We start from the raw sequence: 15,577 nt of genomic DNA on the forward strand, positions 1-15,577 counted from the left end.
TTTTTTGTTGTACAATAAATCGGATTGCGCTTGTCACCGCTCTTCACTCCAGGAAATATTAAAAATGACTCCAAATAAAATGAGCACAAAAATCATAAGTCGAAGGGAACAGACACATCGAGAAAATCTCAACATTGTGCATCCCCTTCCTATCATTAAAAAATTGTTTTTTCTTATTAATAATTATTAATGCGAAATAAATCGTCGCTCCTCTATCAATCCTCAGAAAGTAAATAACAATACTTTGGTGATGAATCAACAACGCTGTAATGCAAATCGTTACAGTGATTTTTGTTATTTACAATGACTCATTCAACACACTTCACCGCCTCTTCTTCTTCATAATTTTGGCTTCCTTCATTTCATCGCAAGGATAGTTATAGTAAATCAGTAACCACGTGTACACGACCCCGATGGCGCAGTAAATCGAAGTTGCAGCGAGAGGTAAAAACGGTAATTTATCACCCAAGACAATGCGGTGGATAAGGGTTTCGTAGAGGGTTACCAGTGGCAGGGCTGCGATGTATAACCACTCGTAGGTTCTCAACAGCGAAGTCCTGTGCAATTTCGGAAGGCAGACCCACGAAGCTGCGGTGTAGGTCAACAGCATCGTGATTTTGAGGATTATCAGATTTTTGGGGAAGAGCAAAGGTAGAATTGAGGTGTGACCTGCTGCGCTGAGGATCATGAATGCTCGGGCATTGAAGGAATCGAGAGTAGCTAGGATACTACAAAACAAAAAGTCATAAACTTCCGTTAAATTATTAATCTAATAGAATTTTTTGTGGATAGATTCTTTAACGACATCTCGAGTTCTATTTACCCTAGCGGCAGAATAGCAGTTAAGATAGCCTTCTCATGGACATGCCAACCAAAGATGAAGGAACTGAGGCCACACAACACGAGACATGTGATAAAATCACGTGGCTTGAGCATGTTCTGTCTCCTTTTGGAGAGAGTAATAAGAGCCGGCTGCAAAAGAATTAAAATTGACATTAATATTTACATTATTAATTGACGATTATTTTTCTGTATAAAAAATTATTTCTCATACGTATATACCCACCATAACCGCTAATATTGTTGCGATAAACGTAACAATTGGTGTTGGAGTAGGTAAAACACTCAATTCCCCTTCCTGGACTAGTCCTCCGGTCATCGCAGCAGTTTGAGTGGTCAGCGGCCATCCCAGTCGTTTCCACAGGACTGATAAGACTTTGTCAACCCCTACGTAGAGGGCCCAGGCATTTGGAGCCCAGTAGGCATGCACCAGACCCCTTTTGAAGGGAAATAGCCTCGATAGAACCTGTGCACGAGCAACAAGTCGCCGTTGAACACAAATATTTGTGCAAAATCTTTTATTAATTATGAATCAAGACACGAATATCCACCTGCGTTAGTTGAGTCACAAATGGTCCGAAAGATATAGCGAGAACAGTAAGAACTATCGCGCCAAGCTGAATCAATCGAAGAAAAAGATTCCCAGACCTTGAACAGTACCACTTCAGCAACCAAACAATAAATGCAGGTGCCACATACAGGTAGAGATGCTTCAGGTTTAATAATATTGAAAATGCACCTGCGCCGATTAGAATGCTCGTCTGTCAATTGAAATTCAAGATTAATCTCTTCGATTCACTGATCACTTCAATTAATATAAAATAATATTAAATAATCTATTGTTAATACCTTCGCCTTCAGAAGGAGTTAAAAAGTAAAAAGAGCTGATCATACCTGATCTGGTTTGGACACATTGGCAATAGCAATCAGTAAAATTCCCAGAAGAAACCCATTATACTGAAAATGAATATGATCGACTACCAACAATCCCATGTTACACAGAGTCAAGAAGGCGAACGCTGCAAAACCGTTGAAGGAAGTAGCATAGACCTTTCCAATTCTGCAATGGAAATCACAATAAATTTACTGAATCCATTTCAAGGCAGTCAATTTAAATTCATATATGGTTTATACGAATGTCCTCACTTACTCTCGTACTCCGTACACCAGAGTCAAATCCGAAATCATCACCGTTGCCCTTTGGAATAGAACTGTCCGCCCGGATGCATAATTGAGATTATCTACCTTCAGCATCTCCGGATCCACAAACTTCCCAAATTGACTCAACAACCACTCGAACCAGGCAAATAGAGGTGGATAATCTAATGTCCATTCTGAATTAGAGTTCGTGTACCACTCGGTAATCGGTAGACTATGAGTTATCGCTAGCCAATTTCTGTGGACTTCGAAATCCGTTGAATGACTGAAATAATAAATTTGTAAAAAATCATAACTTATCTCTTTCAGTCATCGAATTCTGTTCGCCTTCTCACAAATATACACGATAAGACTCACTATGTGGGCACTAAGAGCACCTTGATCGAGGAAACAAGAGCAAATGTTTGAAGCAACAATTTGTCTCTCGACCACTGGGTATTGCTCTCTTGAATCACTTTCTGGCTCTCTTTTGTGGCAGATTCTCGTTTATTTGTACGTGATGACATTTTTACTATTAATTACAAAGTGACGTGGAGAGTGCCGGTGTTGTTTACATCTATCCGGAGAGATACACCGATTGGTGTGAGGTTACTGTTTCATCGGTACTGAAGGGAACTGAATTATTGACAATTATTCCTCAGGTGACTTCAAAAAAATTCAAATTGAAATAAAATATTGAAATGAAACTCAACGACAGTAAAAATGACATATTATTATTAATTAATCTGCTTGGATTGTGAGATCATGTCGATTATTCACTTAAAATAGTAAGGTTAGAAGTGGAATATAAAATACAGAAAATAGTGCAGAAAAATTCGCATAAACATCACAGAAAAAATGGTCATTAATATTTCTGTCACACCAAAGTTACTATTGGCGATAACGGGGTTAAACTTGTTCGAAGATAAATTCGTTATCGCCAATACGTTGTTCACCTTGGAAATGTTCTCTCCGCCAGGAACCTTTATAAGTCCCCATTCGCTGACCATTTTTGTGTCTCCATCTTATTTCACGGAATAATTTTTATTCGAATGTCGGACGAGGAAAAGCAGGTAAGAGAGTTCACCATCAAAGTTGACACGAAGTCCTAGCAATTGAAAAATTCCCTTGCATGATTTTTTAGGCTGTGAGCTGCGAAAATGGAGTCTGGACGCGAGGTATCGATCCACCAGGTACTTCTTGGCAGAAGTTTGGAGGGACACTGCTAAATCACATGAAGAATGCTCCGGAGCACGTGGGACAAGTGCGTCAAACAATTCTTTCCTTGGGAATGACTGCAATTTTTTAAATACAAGTGGAAGCTACTTTCTTCTTAAAAAAATGTATTGAAATCCTTGCTCACGGTCTGACTTCAGCAAAAAGCAAGATCAATATGCCTATCTCCTCGTAATTTTCCCAACAATTTCGCTACATGAAAAATTGGTGCCCACAAAGTCGATATTATCCCTAAAAGTTGAAATTATTTTTTTCCTATTTGTAAAATTAATCTAGATCGATGGCAACACCGGCGAGGAAGATACCTACGCCTCCATGTCGGATCGGGCTATCCGATGTGCCCTGTGGCTCAAAAAACAGGGCCTTAAGGCAGGAGATTGCATTGGAATCTGCACCGATAATCATTTGAACACCATCACCCCGCTTCTAGCCGCAATATTCAGTGGAATTGTTTTCCATCCCTGGTGGGATATGCTTCTAGACGATGGTAATATTTTTAATTTAATCCAAGGTTGGCATTCTACTCATATTCTAATCTCCACTTAAAGAAAGCTTTTCCCCACCTTTTCTATCACTACATAAATTTTTTCAATGCTAATACTCCTTGGATAATGATAACGCACCAGTGGAAAGATAATAATAATAATTATTGAGACCATCGAGGGAGTAATCGCGCTTCAATGAAACTGTTTAATTCCCCATTTCTCAGACATGGTGAAATACTTTTTGAGATTGACAGAACCCAAAGTCCTCTTCCTCAAAAAGGAGGTATCCGCGCTAGTTCAGAGATCTATCAACGACCTCCATCTGGAAATTAAAATTGTGATATTTGAAAGCTCAGAAAATCAGCTGTCTTTACAAGACATTCTCATGGAACAGAACTCCGAAGAGGTCGAGCATTTCGAATGCACGAAGATTGAGGACATAAATCAGCCAGGAATCATGCTGTGCACGTCGGGAAGCACTGGATATCCCAAGTGCGTTGTTCATTCCTACAACTGGCTGGAGAAATGCATAAATATATTTCCGAAGGAAAAACCCACTGAATGGATCTCGTTATGTTTCTCGAAAATCTGTTGGATTGCCGCTATCGCCCTTTTCCTCGATGCAATCAGAAATCATGGTACAGTTGTGTTAAACTCAGTGTTCACAGCTGAAAATGGATGTCGATTGATTGAGAAGTATAAAGTAAGCTAGAAATTTCTAATTGGAGAAATGTTGATGCAGAATTCTGTAAATAAGATTTTTGAAAAAACATTTCTGTTACTTTCATGATCTCTTCCCTCAGATAACATTCATGACAATGACAGCGGCAATCGCCAACCAATTTTACAAGACCGAAAACATCAAGACTCGCGACTTGTCGTCCCTGAGGTATGTTATATATGGAGGTGCTTGTGTCTCTGAGCGAGTGGATCGACATTTGGCAGAGATATTTCCAAATGCATATGTGTCTCTCTCATACGGTAAAACTTCAGTAAAAATTATGATTTGTGATTGATATTGTTCAAAGGAAAATGTTTTGTGCAGGCTCAACAGAAATAGGCATATGCCTGCGCCGGAGTAAACCCGCGCGCAAGTTCTGCAGCAGTGGACGTGTTGAAAGAAACTTACAAGTCAAAGTAGTTGATATAGAAACTGGGAAAACGTGTGGTGAGAATGAGAAAGGCGAAATTTATATCAAAGCGCCACAAATGAAGATCTTTCATTACCACAAAGACGTGGAGGGTACCCAGAAGGTTTTAGACTCTGAAGGTACCATTAGTCAACTTGTCCCACCATTTCACGTGAAAAAAACTCTATTGAAGCTCCCAGAGCTTACGCTGAGGCTGATTTGAGATTTCCGAAAATTTATTTCGCATTTTTGCTAGAGAGATAATAGTTTCCTGCCTGCAGGTTGGTACCACTCAGGTGACATCGGCTACCACGATGCTGACGGTGATTTCTTCATCATCGATCGTCTCAAAGAAGTCATCAAGTACAAAATAACATTTCCAGTAATGCCATGCGCGGTTGAAGAAGTTATTCTAAAGCATCCGGATGTCATTGAAGTGGCAGTTGTAGCTAAGCCCCACGTGTATGACGTAGAGCAGCCAATGGCTTTTATTACACTACGCGCTGGCTCCAAAGTAACAAATTTTTATTTTCAAATCATTATTCTTTTATGTCGCATCCCCAGGTCCCTCAAATTTGTTTTCAAGATGTCATGATCCGTTAAAAAATATATAAAAATAACAAATATATTTAGAATCTCATCGAGCCCCGTTTGCCGACTCATGTTTTCCAACTTCTCCACAGGTAACTGAAGAAGAAGTTCTCCAACTCGTTCGGGATAATTTACCCGACCATATGAGACTCAGGGGAGGTGTCAAGATTCTAGACATAATGCCTCATGTTGTCTCAGGAAAAATTTCGAGAAAACAACTACGAGAAATGGCAAAGGCCCTCGCCGAGGAAACGTATTAGATTTATTCAAAAATATTTGGAGAATCATTCACTCAATTTGATGTGCTATACATTCACCCGAAAAATGGTGCAGTATAATAGAACAGAAAATCTTTAATTTCTCTACGTGAGAATTGAAAAGAAATTTAATAATTTTATCTTTTCCTATCGACTAATCAATCTGAATAATTCCACTGAAATATCAACAATGAACGCGTTGAATCCCCCACTGCGGACAATTCCACACATTATGCCTTGAAATACTATAACATTAACTAAAATCGCCGTATCATTGTTGTGCAGCATTACAAAGCGAATTGTTATAATTTCTTGTGATGATTGCTCCCAATAGCACGATAGCAGCTGCTGTCATTACGCAATAAAGTACTACTAGAGTTGGTGTAGTTTTTATAAATTCACTATTGCGATACAAGAGACTCAATACAAAAAAGGAGAATGGGCGGATGAGAAGCATTCCCTCACTTATCTTCCAATATTAATCGGAGTACTGGATACCTCGCTGAGAAAAACTGTACTCATGAGAAATTTCTTGATGGATTAAATGGCAGACATTTGTAGCGGTACAAATTAGTCCAGAGTTTAGTCAATTTCCTGGAGTCAGAGAAGAGGAATTCGCAACTGGTCTCATATTTTTTTTTCGCGATCTCACAAGATGGGGAAGACACTGGCAGACGTATGAGAAAGTGATTGGCCGTGCGTGTTTCCCAGACCATAAAGCTAGCATTATGAATAAGAACATGTATCTTCTGCAAATTTTCAACGTTGGTTGATGATATTGTGGTGTAGTGTATTGCGGAAAACGATAAATCCACTTCTCCTGAGATATGCTCTTATAAATACAACCGGGAGGAAATTTAACCACAGTAGTGCATTCGTCCTCGCTGAATACAATGCTCGCCATTTGTCATCAGTCAGATTAAATTGATTAGATTATTCGCGAGACTCTACACGGAATATCAGCAGAATGTCGACAACTATTGATAAGACCAAAGTAAGAAAGTTTTGAACGGTCTTTTCAACGGATAAAATTATTAGAAATGATTTTAGATAAATGTCACTTGCGAGAATGGTGTTTGGACGCGAATTATCGAGCCTCCAGGGGATACCTGGCAGGCTTTTGGACAGACGCTTTTAGAGCGAATGAAGAAAGTACCACAGCGCGTTGGTCAGGTACGCAAAACATAGGGTAATCGAATTTCTTGAGACCGATTCCGGAAAAAAACTATTTCAAAAATTGCACGAACAATGTTTATGAAGCGATAATTACTGACTGATGACAGATTGATGGACTAACTAGTGAAGAAGACACTTACGCGTCCATGCTGGATCGAGCAGTGCGATGTGCCCTGTGGCTGAGGAAACAGGGGGTCAAACCCGGAGACTTCATAGGGATTTGCACTCGAAATCATTTAGACACTTTCGTTCCAGTTCTAGCAGCGATATTCACCGGAGTTGTCTTCCATCCTTGGTGGGATGTCAACTTGACTGACGGTGGGTGATCGACAACAGAAAAACAGTCCAAGTTTCACAGGAAAATTAGTGATTGGCCAGTCGTCTCAAGTATTTCAGTCTTTCAGATATGGTGAAGTACTTCCTGGAGCTGGGAGAGCCAAAAGTGGTGTTCGTGAGTGACATGCTAGCTGAGACTGTTCAGCAAGTAATCCATAATCTCGGCAGGAGCACAAAAGTTGTTGTCTTTGGAGATTGTTCTGCTGGGGTCACACTCCATGACGTTCTAAGGGAACAAGATCCCAAGGATGTGAACAATTTCGTGTGCACGAGAATTGAAGACGCAAGACAGCCGGCTGTCATGATCTGCACTTCAGGATCCACTGGATATCCAAAAGGTGTTCTCCACTCATATGCTTGGCTGGAGAAGTGCTCGCATATTGCTCCAGACAAATATGTTGTGAACAGCATCATCTTTTGGTTTTCCGAGATCTGTTGGATCAGTGCAATTGGATCCACTATGAGCTTACTGAGAAATTGTTCCACAGCTGTGATATATTCACGACCCACAATAGAAACTCTCTGTGAAACGGTTGAGAAGTATAAAGTGAATAACGATTACCTATTTATCTTCTGACGAATTCTCTATTCAATATCAAATGATCCATTATTCTTTCATCAGATCAATTGTCTCATAATTGGCGTCGCAACAGCGAACCAGTTTTACAAATTGAAAGGTGTTGAGCACTACGACTTGTCTTCCATAAAGTACGTAATTTATGGTGGTAGTGGTATCAGTGAAGAAGTGGATATGAACATGAAGAGAATATTTCCAACTGCTGACCTATCCCTCGCATACGGTAAGCCCTCAACCAAGAGAGAATTCATGACATGAATATTTTTATCGACTAACAAAGGATTTTTGCGATTTCGGCCACTGCAGGGATGACGGAAATGGGAGTTATCGTACGACGAGATGATGCGCCCAAAAAATACACCTGTTGTGGCAGAATTCGAGAAAACTGTCAACTGAAAATTGTTGATCTGGACAGTGGGCAAACCGTGGGGCCCAATGAACAAGGGGAAATTTGTTTGAAGTCACCCTATATGATCCTCAGATATCATAAGGACCCGAAGAGCACTAAGGAGATTATAGACCAAGAAGGTAATCCTCGTGAGAATTTGGAATTTTGAAAAAAGGTTTCATTTAAATTGTCTAATATACTTTGCTATTTATTTTACTCTTTTGTGACTAATGGAGACACCCAAAAATAATGGGATCCCTTCATTTTAAAACATAGGCTGGTATCATTCTGGTGATTTGGGGTATATAGATGCGGATGGCGATTTATTTGTAATCGAGCGACTCAAGGAAGTAATAAAGTACAAAACAGTTTTACCAGTACCACCGTTAGTCGTAGAAAGAGTCCTCTTGGAGCATCCAGATATCAATGAGGCGGGAGTCGTTGCAAAACCCGATTTACAGGACTTGGAGCTACCAATGGCTTTCGTCACAGTCCGTGCTGGTTCTCAAGTAATACAAATCATTACATCTCGATTGTGGGAGGGACAATGCCAAAAATCATTGCCTAAATGTTACCGGAATTTGAAGTAGATTTTTGGAAAATTCCGTGAAGATCATTTGAATAAAATGAACGACTTGACGACGACTTGACTTGAATAACTTGAGTGAAATAGACATTCAGAGGAATTTCTATTTCATTGAGACGTGAAATTTAGTTGTTTATCTAACTTCAACTCCTTCTGTATTTTTTCTTCATTTTCATCTTTTTACTGTAATTACTGTCGAATTACAGTCGCGTTTGAATATTCAGAATGAAATTAATTGATCAGAACGGTTCGATAAGGTAACAATTTCTTGTTTTCACACTACGTGGTTTGATAAGCCGATGTCATTACCAATTTTTAGATAACTGAAGAAAAGATCGTCAAATATGTGGAAGATAACGTCCCCGACCACATGAGAATTCGAGGAGGCGTCAAGATTTTGGAAAAAATGCCTGTTACGCCCTCAGGAAAAATTTCGAAAAAGCTGTTGCGAGAGATAGCACGAGCAACGGCTAACGAGCCATATCGAGAAAGTCACACCAACTGAATTCTCTATTGATTTTGGAAAACTTCGTCCACGCAAATGATAAAATAATGTTCTTTGTAATTTACATTGTAGAAATAAAGCACGATATCCCTTAATGATCACCCCCAGGGAAAATTCCAAAGAATCTGCCACGAGACTTGACACAGTTCGTGACCACTCAGGAAATTTTGAATTATAAATGTATCTGTAAAAAATTCTTATTTCGATATTCACCAGGTGAAATTTCCCAGAAAGATTTTTTTTCAAACACCGATTCTCAATGAATATCTAATCTCGTTTCGCCCGCTTGCATAACACTGTCGATTCATCGCAAATCGACGAAAATAAATACACATATCAGAAATCAAGTAAACAATCCCATGATCATGTCACCAGAATATCTCGCAGAAATGCCGACAAATTTTCCGTATTCATGTTATTGTATGAATTGTTGAAAATGGCGAAAAAAATCGATAACCCGACGGAGAAAACGAAAAACTGATGATTGGACATCTTTTATCTGAATATGTTTGCCTTAGACACGTGTTGAATGAATTAATTCATTGATTAATTATTATCACGCCTTATCATGCATCGAGGACCTAAAGTAAACAAAGCAGATGATCTAGAGGCTGAAGCAACTCATCGAGCATACGAGGCTAGTTATCCTCGTAATAGAAGCTCAATAATTCCTGGTAATTGTTCACTATTTGCGTTTAGTAGGGAACTTCGCATGTATTTCCTATTCTCTTCCCTAGCAGCTCTCAGAAACGAATAAGGGCATGTATGGAGTAACGTGGTACGCAGTAATATCACATAAACATTGATGAGCGTAATTTTATCGCACTGAGATAGCGGTGCAGACTGGACGACCCAATTTACTCATGCAAAATGCCGACTGAAATAATCCCAAGAAATTCAATGGATCTGAACTTAATCCTGTTGCGACGTTTCTAGGCGCCATAATAATTTTTTATTATTTTTACATTTCTCGGACTTTTCGGAATGAGAAAATATCAATAATTCCGAGAAATCGTTAAATCAACTGTTAATTACAATCGGTGTGTGTAGTCAATGATGCCAAATTATCTTTGGCTGATTAGTCTTTCTACTCTCTGTCGTGTCTGATGTCAACGTCAACACGAAAATATTTACTCCAAATTCTTAAAATTCTTTTGCGAAATACACGAAAACTGTAACTTTGTTTTCGAAACGAAATTAGAGTTGGACAATGATTGCGTGATATTTTTCGGTCATCGCGTGTACTGAAAAGTATTTTTAACCTTGCATATGATGGAATTGTTTTGCAGACTTCCCAACAGGACTTATGATAGGGAAATTTCGAGGAGAAAAAGATCTGGAGAGCATTGACAGGTAAAAATGCAAGGAGAGAAATTTAGAAGAAAAATGTACGAAGAATAATTTGTTCTAACTACTGTTACAAATATTTTTTCAAAGTTGTAAGATAATGTTAAAAAATTGTAGATCCATATATGGATAAATGCATTCTTCCTTGAGCATTAAAGGACTTATTAACGACTGACATTTGTCTGGGAACCCACACGAGATATATTCAGAGCAGTGTCCATGGCATTTTTCGTATCATCCCCCATTATCGGCCTCTCGACCCCAGAATAAAATTCGTCTGTTAATTACACGTAAATATCAAGAGTGACGTATCACTTCTAAATACCACTTTATTTCAGAGCAGATTGTAAAAATAGCTTGACTCTCGTCTGTCCATATCACTCCCTAACCCCCCGTCATCTATATTGTCTGTCGGGGACATCGATCCTTCTGTATATATATCTATCAGGAGTTTAAATTTCTCAAACGATACCTCATGTGAGAAGTATAAGGTAATACAGGAGACTTAATATTGCATTAAATAGCCTCTAGCATTGCGCTGACCGCGTGTGGACGCGCAGACAAGCGCCCTTCTGCCACCGACATCATGTCAGCACTATAAGACGAGTATAAAGTCAACCACCGGCTTCAGTTCACTCGGAGAAGTCGTGGATGAGCGGACTCGAGCTGTTTCTCATTTCAAATTTTCTCTCACATTTTGTAAAAATTAAATCTTGAGTAGCGAATAACTAAGGCAATTCCTCAAGAGTTGAAGTGGGATAATTAAGAACGGACGGCAAATAATCGCAAATTCTGAAGCGAGTAAAACGCATCGTCCAATTTCCGCAACAAATTCTACTAAAAATCTGAAAACCTATTTTTCTTGGAAATATTTCGCGGTCAAATTATTATCTGAGAATGTCGCGGTTGAACTATCTGAATCTGGTGATATTTATTTACCTCCTGTTGGACACACACCAATGTGTCGAGAGTGCACCGTCCCCGAAGGCATTCAGACTCTGCTCGAAGAGCCTCAGCGATGCTCTCAACCTCATCTGCCTTGGTCGGGGGTACAACGAGCCCTTCTCCTACGGCGACGACATAGAGTCGAACAGCAGGGACTGGTCCTTAAGTACGGGAATCATCCGGGACTGCTGCAATCAGCCGTGCAGTTTTGAGCAGCTCGAGCAGTACTGCAAGCCGCGTCCATCTGAAAAAAAATCAAATAGTGGAATGTAAGCAAAATTAATGGATACAAGTCTTTTTCGGTAATGCTAGTGTGAAATTCACAGGGAAAAAAATTTTTGAGAAAACCTCTCGTGCTACGAGATAGTGTATGTGTCAGACTTTTATTAATTAAGCGGTGAAAATATTTAGAGACCTTTTTCCATTACGATTTTTTCTTGAGTACGAAAAGTTTTCGATATTCTACTGTAAAATATTTTTAGATCCTTTAAGTGTCGCTAATGACACTCCTAATCTTTGATTACCTTTAACACTGATCCACTGATAGAGAACTAAGATAGGCTAAGCCAAATTTTCATAGTGTATGAAATTACTTGAGCAACTTTGAGCAACGTGGGGTTAGATAAAAATACCATCGAACTGTTTCCTAGACCATTAATGAAAGTCTTTGATAAATCTCTCTAAATCTCACTTATTCTTGGACATCAACCTGGGACTTTCTAAATAATTTTCGCACGAAGAGAAATTTTCTAGAAAAATTCTGGTGCAAGTGCCGGAGGAAATCACTGTCCACCTGCTGTGAAAAAATGTTAAAACTACTCCTGAGGCAAAATTTCTCAGAATTTCTGGAAAAATACATGGAATTGTAAAATTTACGAAACACGAGGAAAATTACACGTTCTCCCCCCATGAAATTCCCCTTCTTCCACAAGCAAAGCTCGGTTCGCCATCTCCTCTCAGACAAGACCTCGTAAAAGTTGTAAGAATTTGTCAATCATGTGTCTTATCACCCTCGCAACAAGACCCCTTTCCCAATCACACACGAACTGGTTTTTTAAGTTCAAGGGGTTCAACATTCACTGAATGTCTGACTTTGTTTCTTGTTTACTCATTGCCCCCAACAAAGCACATTCACCTAAAAAACCAAACAAGAAACTCTGAGCTAATTTTTTTTCTTTTTAATTTTCAGCAAGGACTCACTGAGGGTAGCGAACCTGCCGTTTTTATTGCGCCGGCAGATATCTGAAGAGGGGATGGCGAACGGGCAGATAGAGAGTAAGAAAAGTCATCATAAACATGACGCTTTCCAACGTGGAAGCGTCCATACTCGCGATTTTCCCAATGTTGTTGATAAAAAAGTGAGAGATCGGAAAGTCAGGGAGGAAACGTCAGGCTAAGGGAGATAGTATGATGAATTCTAAGAAGAATGATACCAAACGATCATTCTTCGATGACTGCCAACGTCGACGTAAACAACGTCAACGACCCACAGCGGTGCTCCCATCACTGACAGTCGATCGCACGATTTAATTATTGAAATATTTCAATATTATTTATCTACTACCTACATGACTTTCCGTCCTACTTCACTGTCATTACAAAATTGTTATTATTTTTTACTTCATCAAAATGTGCCCCACATCGTACTGCACTCGCGGATGCACGCGAAGTACAACTAAATCACTCACCGTTAAATAACTTTGCTAGCAATTTGGGGTATTTGATCTTCAACGAATGTGGAACAGTGGTATTTTGCAGCATGATAAGAGCTTCGATAATATCTCACAGTCTATGGCTCCGAGTATTTTTAAATCTGAACACAAGAGATAAAACTGGAATTTCCATTTTTATTCTGATATCAGCTTTTAATGGCTGTCTTCAAATCAATGGAGACTGTCATTATCGTAAATAAAAGCGTCTATTCTAGAGCTTGATTTGAATAATCTCCTTTTAGACCTTGGAGCATGCCTTCGTTATCGATACATAGAGAAAAACAAATAGAATTTCAGAATCAAGTTTATTTTCATCACAAACAATCTATTATTTGCCGTGAGAATTGCTTTGAGGAGTTACTATCGTCAGTGCATGATCGGGATAGGGCACTCACTGAGTGCGCTCCTCCTAGTTCCCTCTGCGCACTATTATCCTATTTTTTCCATCAAGTGTGAGAAAAAATAACAAATGGGCCTGACGTTTAATTTGAAAAGTAATTAAAATAATTTCTCGACATTCCAATGAATTATCACTAATTTTGTTTCAAATATGTACTTCAAATATTTGAAATTTGATAATAATTGACGAAATTCTATTAAAGAAAAAACCTTCACCCGAATTCTCATAGTTCCAATATAAATTGAATATTTTTTGTTTTAGATTTGACTCTCAAGTTTATTTGAATTACACCTATAAATCTAGCACTCTCAACTTTATTGTTAAATAATTGTTTTAATTGTAAATAATTATTCTTTCAGCCTCAACTGAAAACAACCCAGAAGAAAATCTCTGAATCCGTAATCGACACGATTCTATCAAAACCCAAGGGCTGACTTATACTATTTCCATGGAAACCTCACGCAGATTACTGCCGACTTACGCGTAATTTCCCTTCTAACATATTCAAACTCCAAATCAGTGTAAGGAGGTCTGTAACGAATCCACGGACCGATAAAAATCCAGCAGATTCCGAGAAAGATTGAACTCAGTCGGAATCGTCTGGATTTCACGGTGCACGAACTCTCCTCACTGAAAAACCATGATAAAAACGAGTGAAACACCGAAGTCCAGCAAATATTGGGTCTATAACATACCACGATGTACTTCATAGACGTATTCTCTTCAACAAAAGTTATCAAACATTGTTTTTTTCATAACATCCACGAATTCTTACGTTTCACGACGCTGACTGATTTCATTAGTATTAAATGGATTTATTTAAATAATTCCACGGTTTCAGCGACATGGGTCTTCTTTAAATAAATACATTGAATAAATAATAATACTCAGATTTTTGTATTTATTCGAGTAGTGAACTCATTAATTACTATAACATAATCCTGCAGCACTGTACGAAAATTATTATTGTATCGGTATATAATGGCTCTTAGAAAAATGTTAAATGAAGAATAAATTTTTGCTTTTGTTAAACAAATGACCACATGAACCCACATGAACCGCCGAGATAGTGGATTAATGTTAATATTTATGGTCCACGCTATGTAATTTTTTCATTGTTTTTTTTCTGAAATTTTTGGCTGGTTATTCGCCGGTGAGCTTGATTGCTCACTTCTCATTATTACATCAGTCATTGCAATTTAACTCACTTGGAAATCCTTCATTTCGCGATGATGCAGATCGATGCACACTTAGCTTTTATACGATTTGGATAATTATAGATTATGCAAAATGTGCAATATTTCTATTTCGTTGATGATTGTCTTCAAGATCGAACTGATATCTTGGGTTAGAAAACCGCGTAAATAGACCCACTGAAAAGGCTGTGGTGTCCCCGACTTTACCAACAGTGAGTCTGCAGGGACCTTTATTCCCACGAAGCGCTCACAACTACCGCCATCTACAGTTGGCGCCAGATGCCCAGGAGTTTTGATTTGAGATTTTTCAAAGAAGGTTCTAAGGAATTTCCCGGAAAATGTGGTGGCGCTTTCACGTATCAAAAAAATTAATAAACAAATGCAGCGTTGTCTATATAAATATTATCAAGATGTTCGCGTGATTGTATTACAATTTCGTCTGAAAAATGTACTTTTGTTGCAGGGCCTTGAATCGAGTTGAGTCAATTTTAATATTTAGCAATTTTTTGGCGAATATCTCGTAATCTAAAGAAGTATCCCAGGTCCCCCACCTCCCAGTTACATCAAACAATTTGAAAGCTGGGGCTGCTCCACCAAGATCCCTCCAAGAGAGATAGCGAGAGGGTCGAATAAACTATTGGAAAATATGCAAAAATAATGCAATCTCAGAGGGAAAATGAATGCGCTAGAGCGAAAGATATTCACGAGACACATAAACCTGGTATGAATACCA

General features: G+C 38.7%; 4 protein-coding genes across 4 annotated transcripts; 3 read left to right on the top strand and 1 right to left on the bottom strand.

Annotated features, from left to right (window-relative positions):
• Positions 1 to 173: 173 nt before the first annotated feature.
• LOC135163379 (probable dolichyl pyrophosphate Glc1Man9GlcNAc2 alpha-1,3-glucosyltransferase) lies at positions 174 to 11,670 on the bottom strand. Its single transcript, XM_064122774.1, has 8 exons — positions 11,531 to 11,670; positions 2,356 to 2,613; positions 1,991 to 2,263; positions 1,735 to 1,900; positions 1,392 to 1,601; positions 1,067 to 1,306; positions 824 to 972; positions 174 to 728 (listed from the first exon to the last, which is right to left on the bottom strand). The coding sequence occupies exons 2-8, from the start codon at positions 2,502 to 2,504 to the stop codon at positions 323 to 325; spliced, it is 1,593 nt and encodes a 530-aa protein (XP_063978844.1). The 5' UTR covers positions 2,505 to 2,613; positions 11,531 to 11,670; the 3' UTR covers positions 174 to 322.
• LOC135163378 (uncharacterized) lies at positions 2,809 to 6,077 on the top strand. The gene is made up of 8 exons (XM_064122772.1): positions 2,809 to 3,050; positions 3,122 to 3,241; positions 3,490 to 3,700; positions 3,923 to 4,401; positions 4,502 to 4,679; positions 4,744 to 4,968; positions 5,110 to 5,342; positions 5,512 to 6,077. The coding sequence occupies exons 1-8, from the start codon at positions 3,030 to 3,032 to the stop codon at positions 5,677 to 5,679; spliced, it is 1,635 nt and encodes a 544-aa protein (XP_063978842.1). The 5' UTR covers positions 2,809 to 3,029; the 3' UTR covers positions 5,680 to 6,077.
• Positions 6,520 to 9,339, top strand: LOC135163377 (uncharacterized). The gene is made up of 8 exons (XM_064122771.1): positions 6,520 to 6,670; positions 6,727 to 6,849; positions 6,960 to 7,170; positions 7,257 to 7,735; positions 7,811 to 7,988; positions 8,072 to 8,293; positions 8,430 to 8,662; positions 9,059 to 9,339. Exons 1-8 carry the CDS (start codon positions 6,644 to 6,646, stop codon positions 9,242 to 9,244), a joined length of 1,659 nt encoding a protein of 552 aa, XP_063978841.1. The 5' UTR covers positions 6,520 to 6,643; the 3' UTR covers positions 9,245 to 9,339.
• Positions 11,209 to 14,532, top strand: LOC135163386 (insulin-like growth factor I). Its single transcript, XM_064122783.1, has 3 exons — positions 11,209 to 11,805; positions 12,726 to 12,811; positions 14,008 to 14,532. Exons 1-3 carry the CDS (start codon positions 11,489 to 11,491, stop codon positions 14,040 to 14,042), a joined length of 438 nt encoding a protein of 145 aa, XP_063978853.1. The 5' UTR covers positions 11,209 to 11,488; the 3' UTR covers positions 14,043 to 14,532.
• Positions 14,533 to 15,577: the final 1,045 nt, after the last annotated feature.

The sequence above is a fragment of the Diachasmimorpha longicaudata genome, chromosome 6 (genome assembly GCF_034640455.1).
Source record: "Diachasmimorpha longicaudata isolate KC_UGA_2023 chromosome 6, iyDiaLong2, whole genome shotgun sequence".
Classification (NCBI taxonomy): Eukaryota; Metazoa; Arthropoda; class Insecta; order Hymenoptera; family Braconidae; genus Diachasmimorpha; species Diachasmimorpha longicaudata.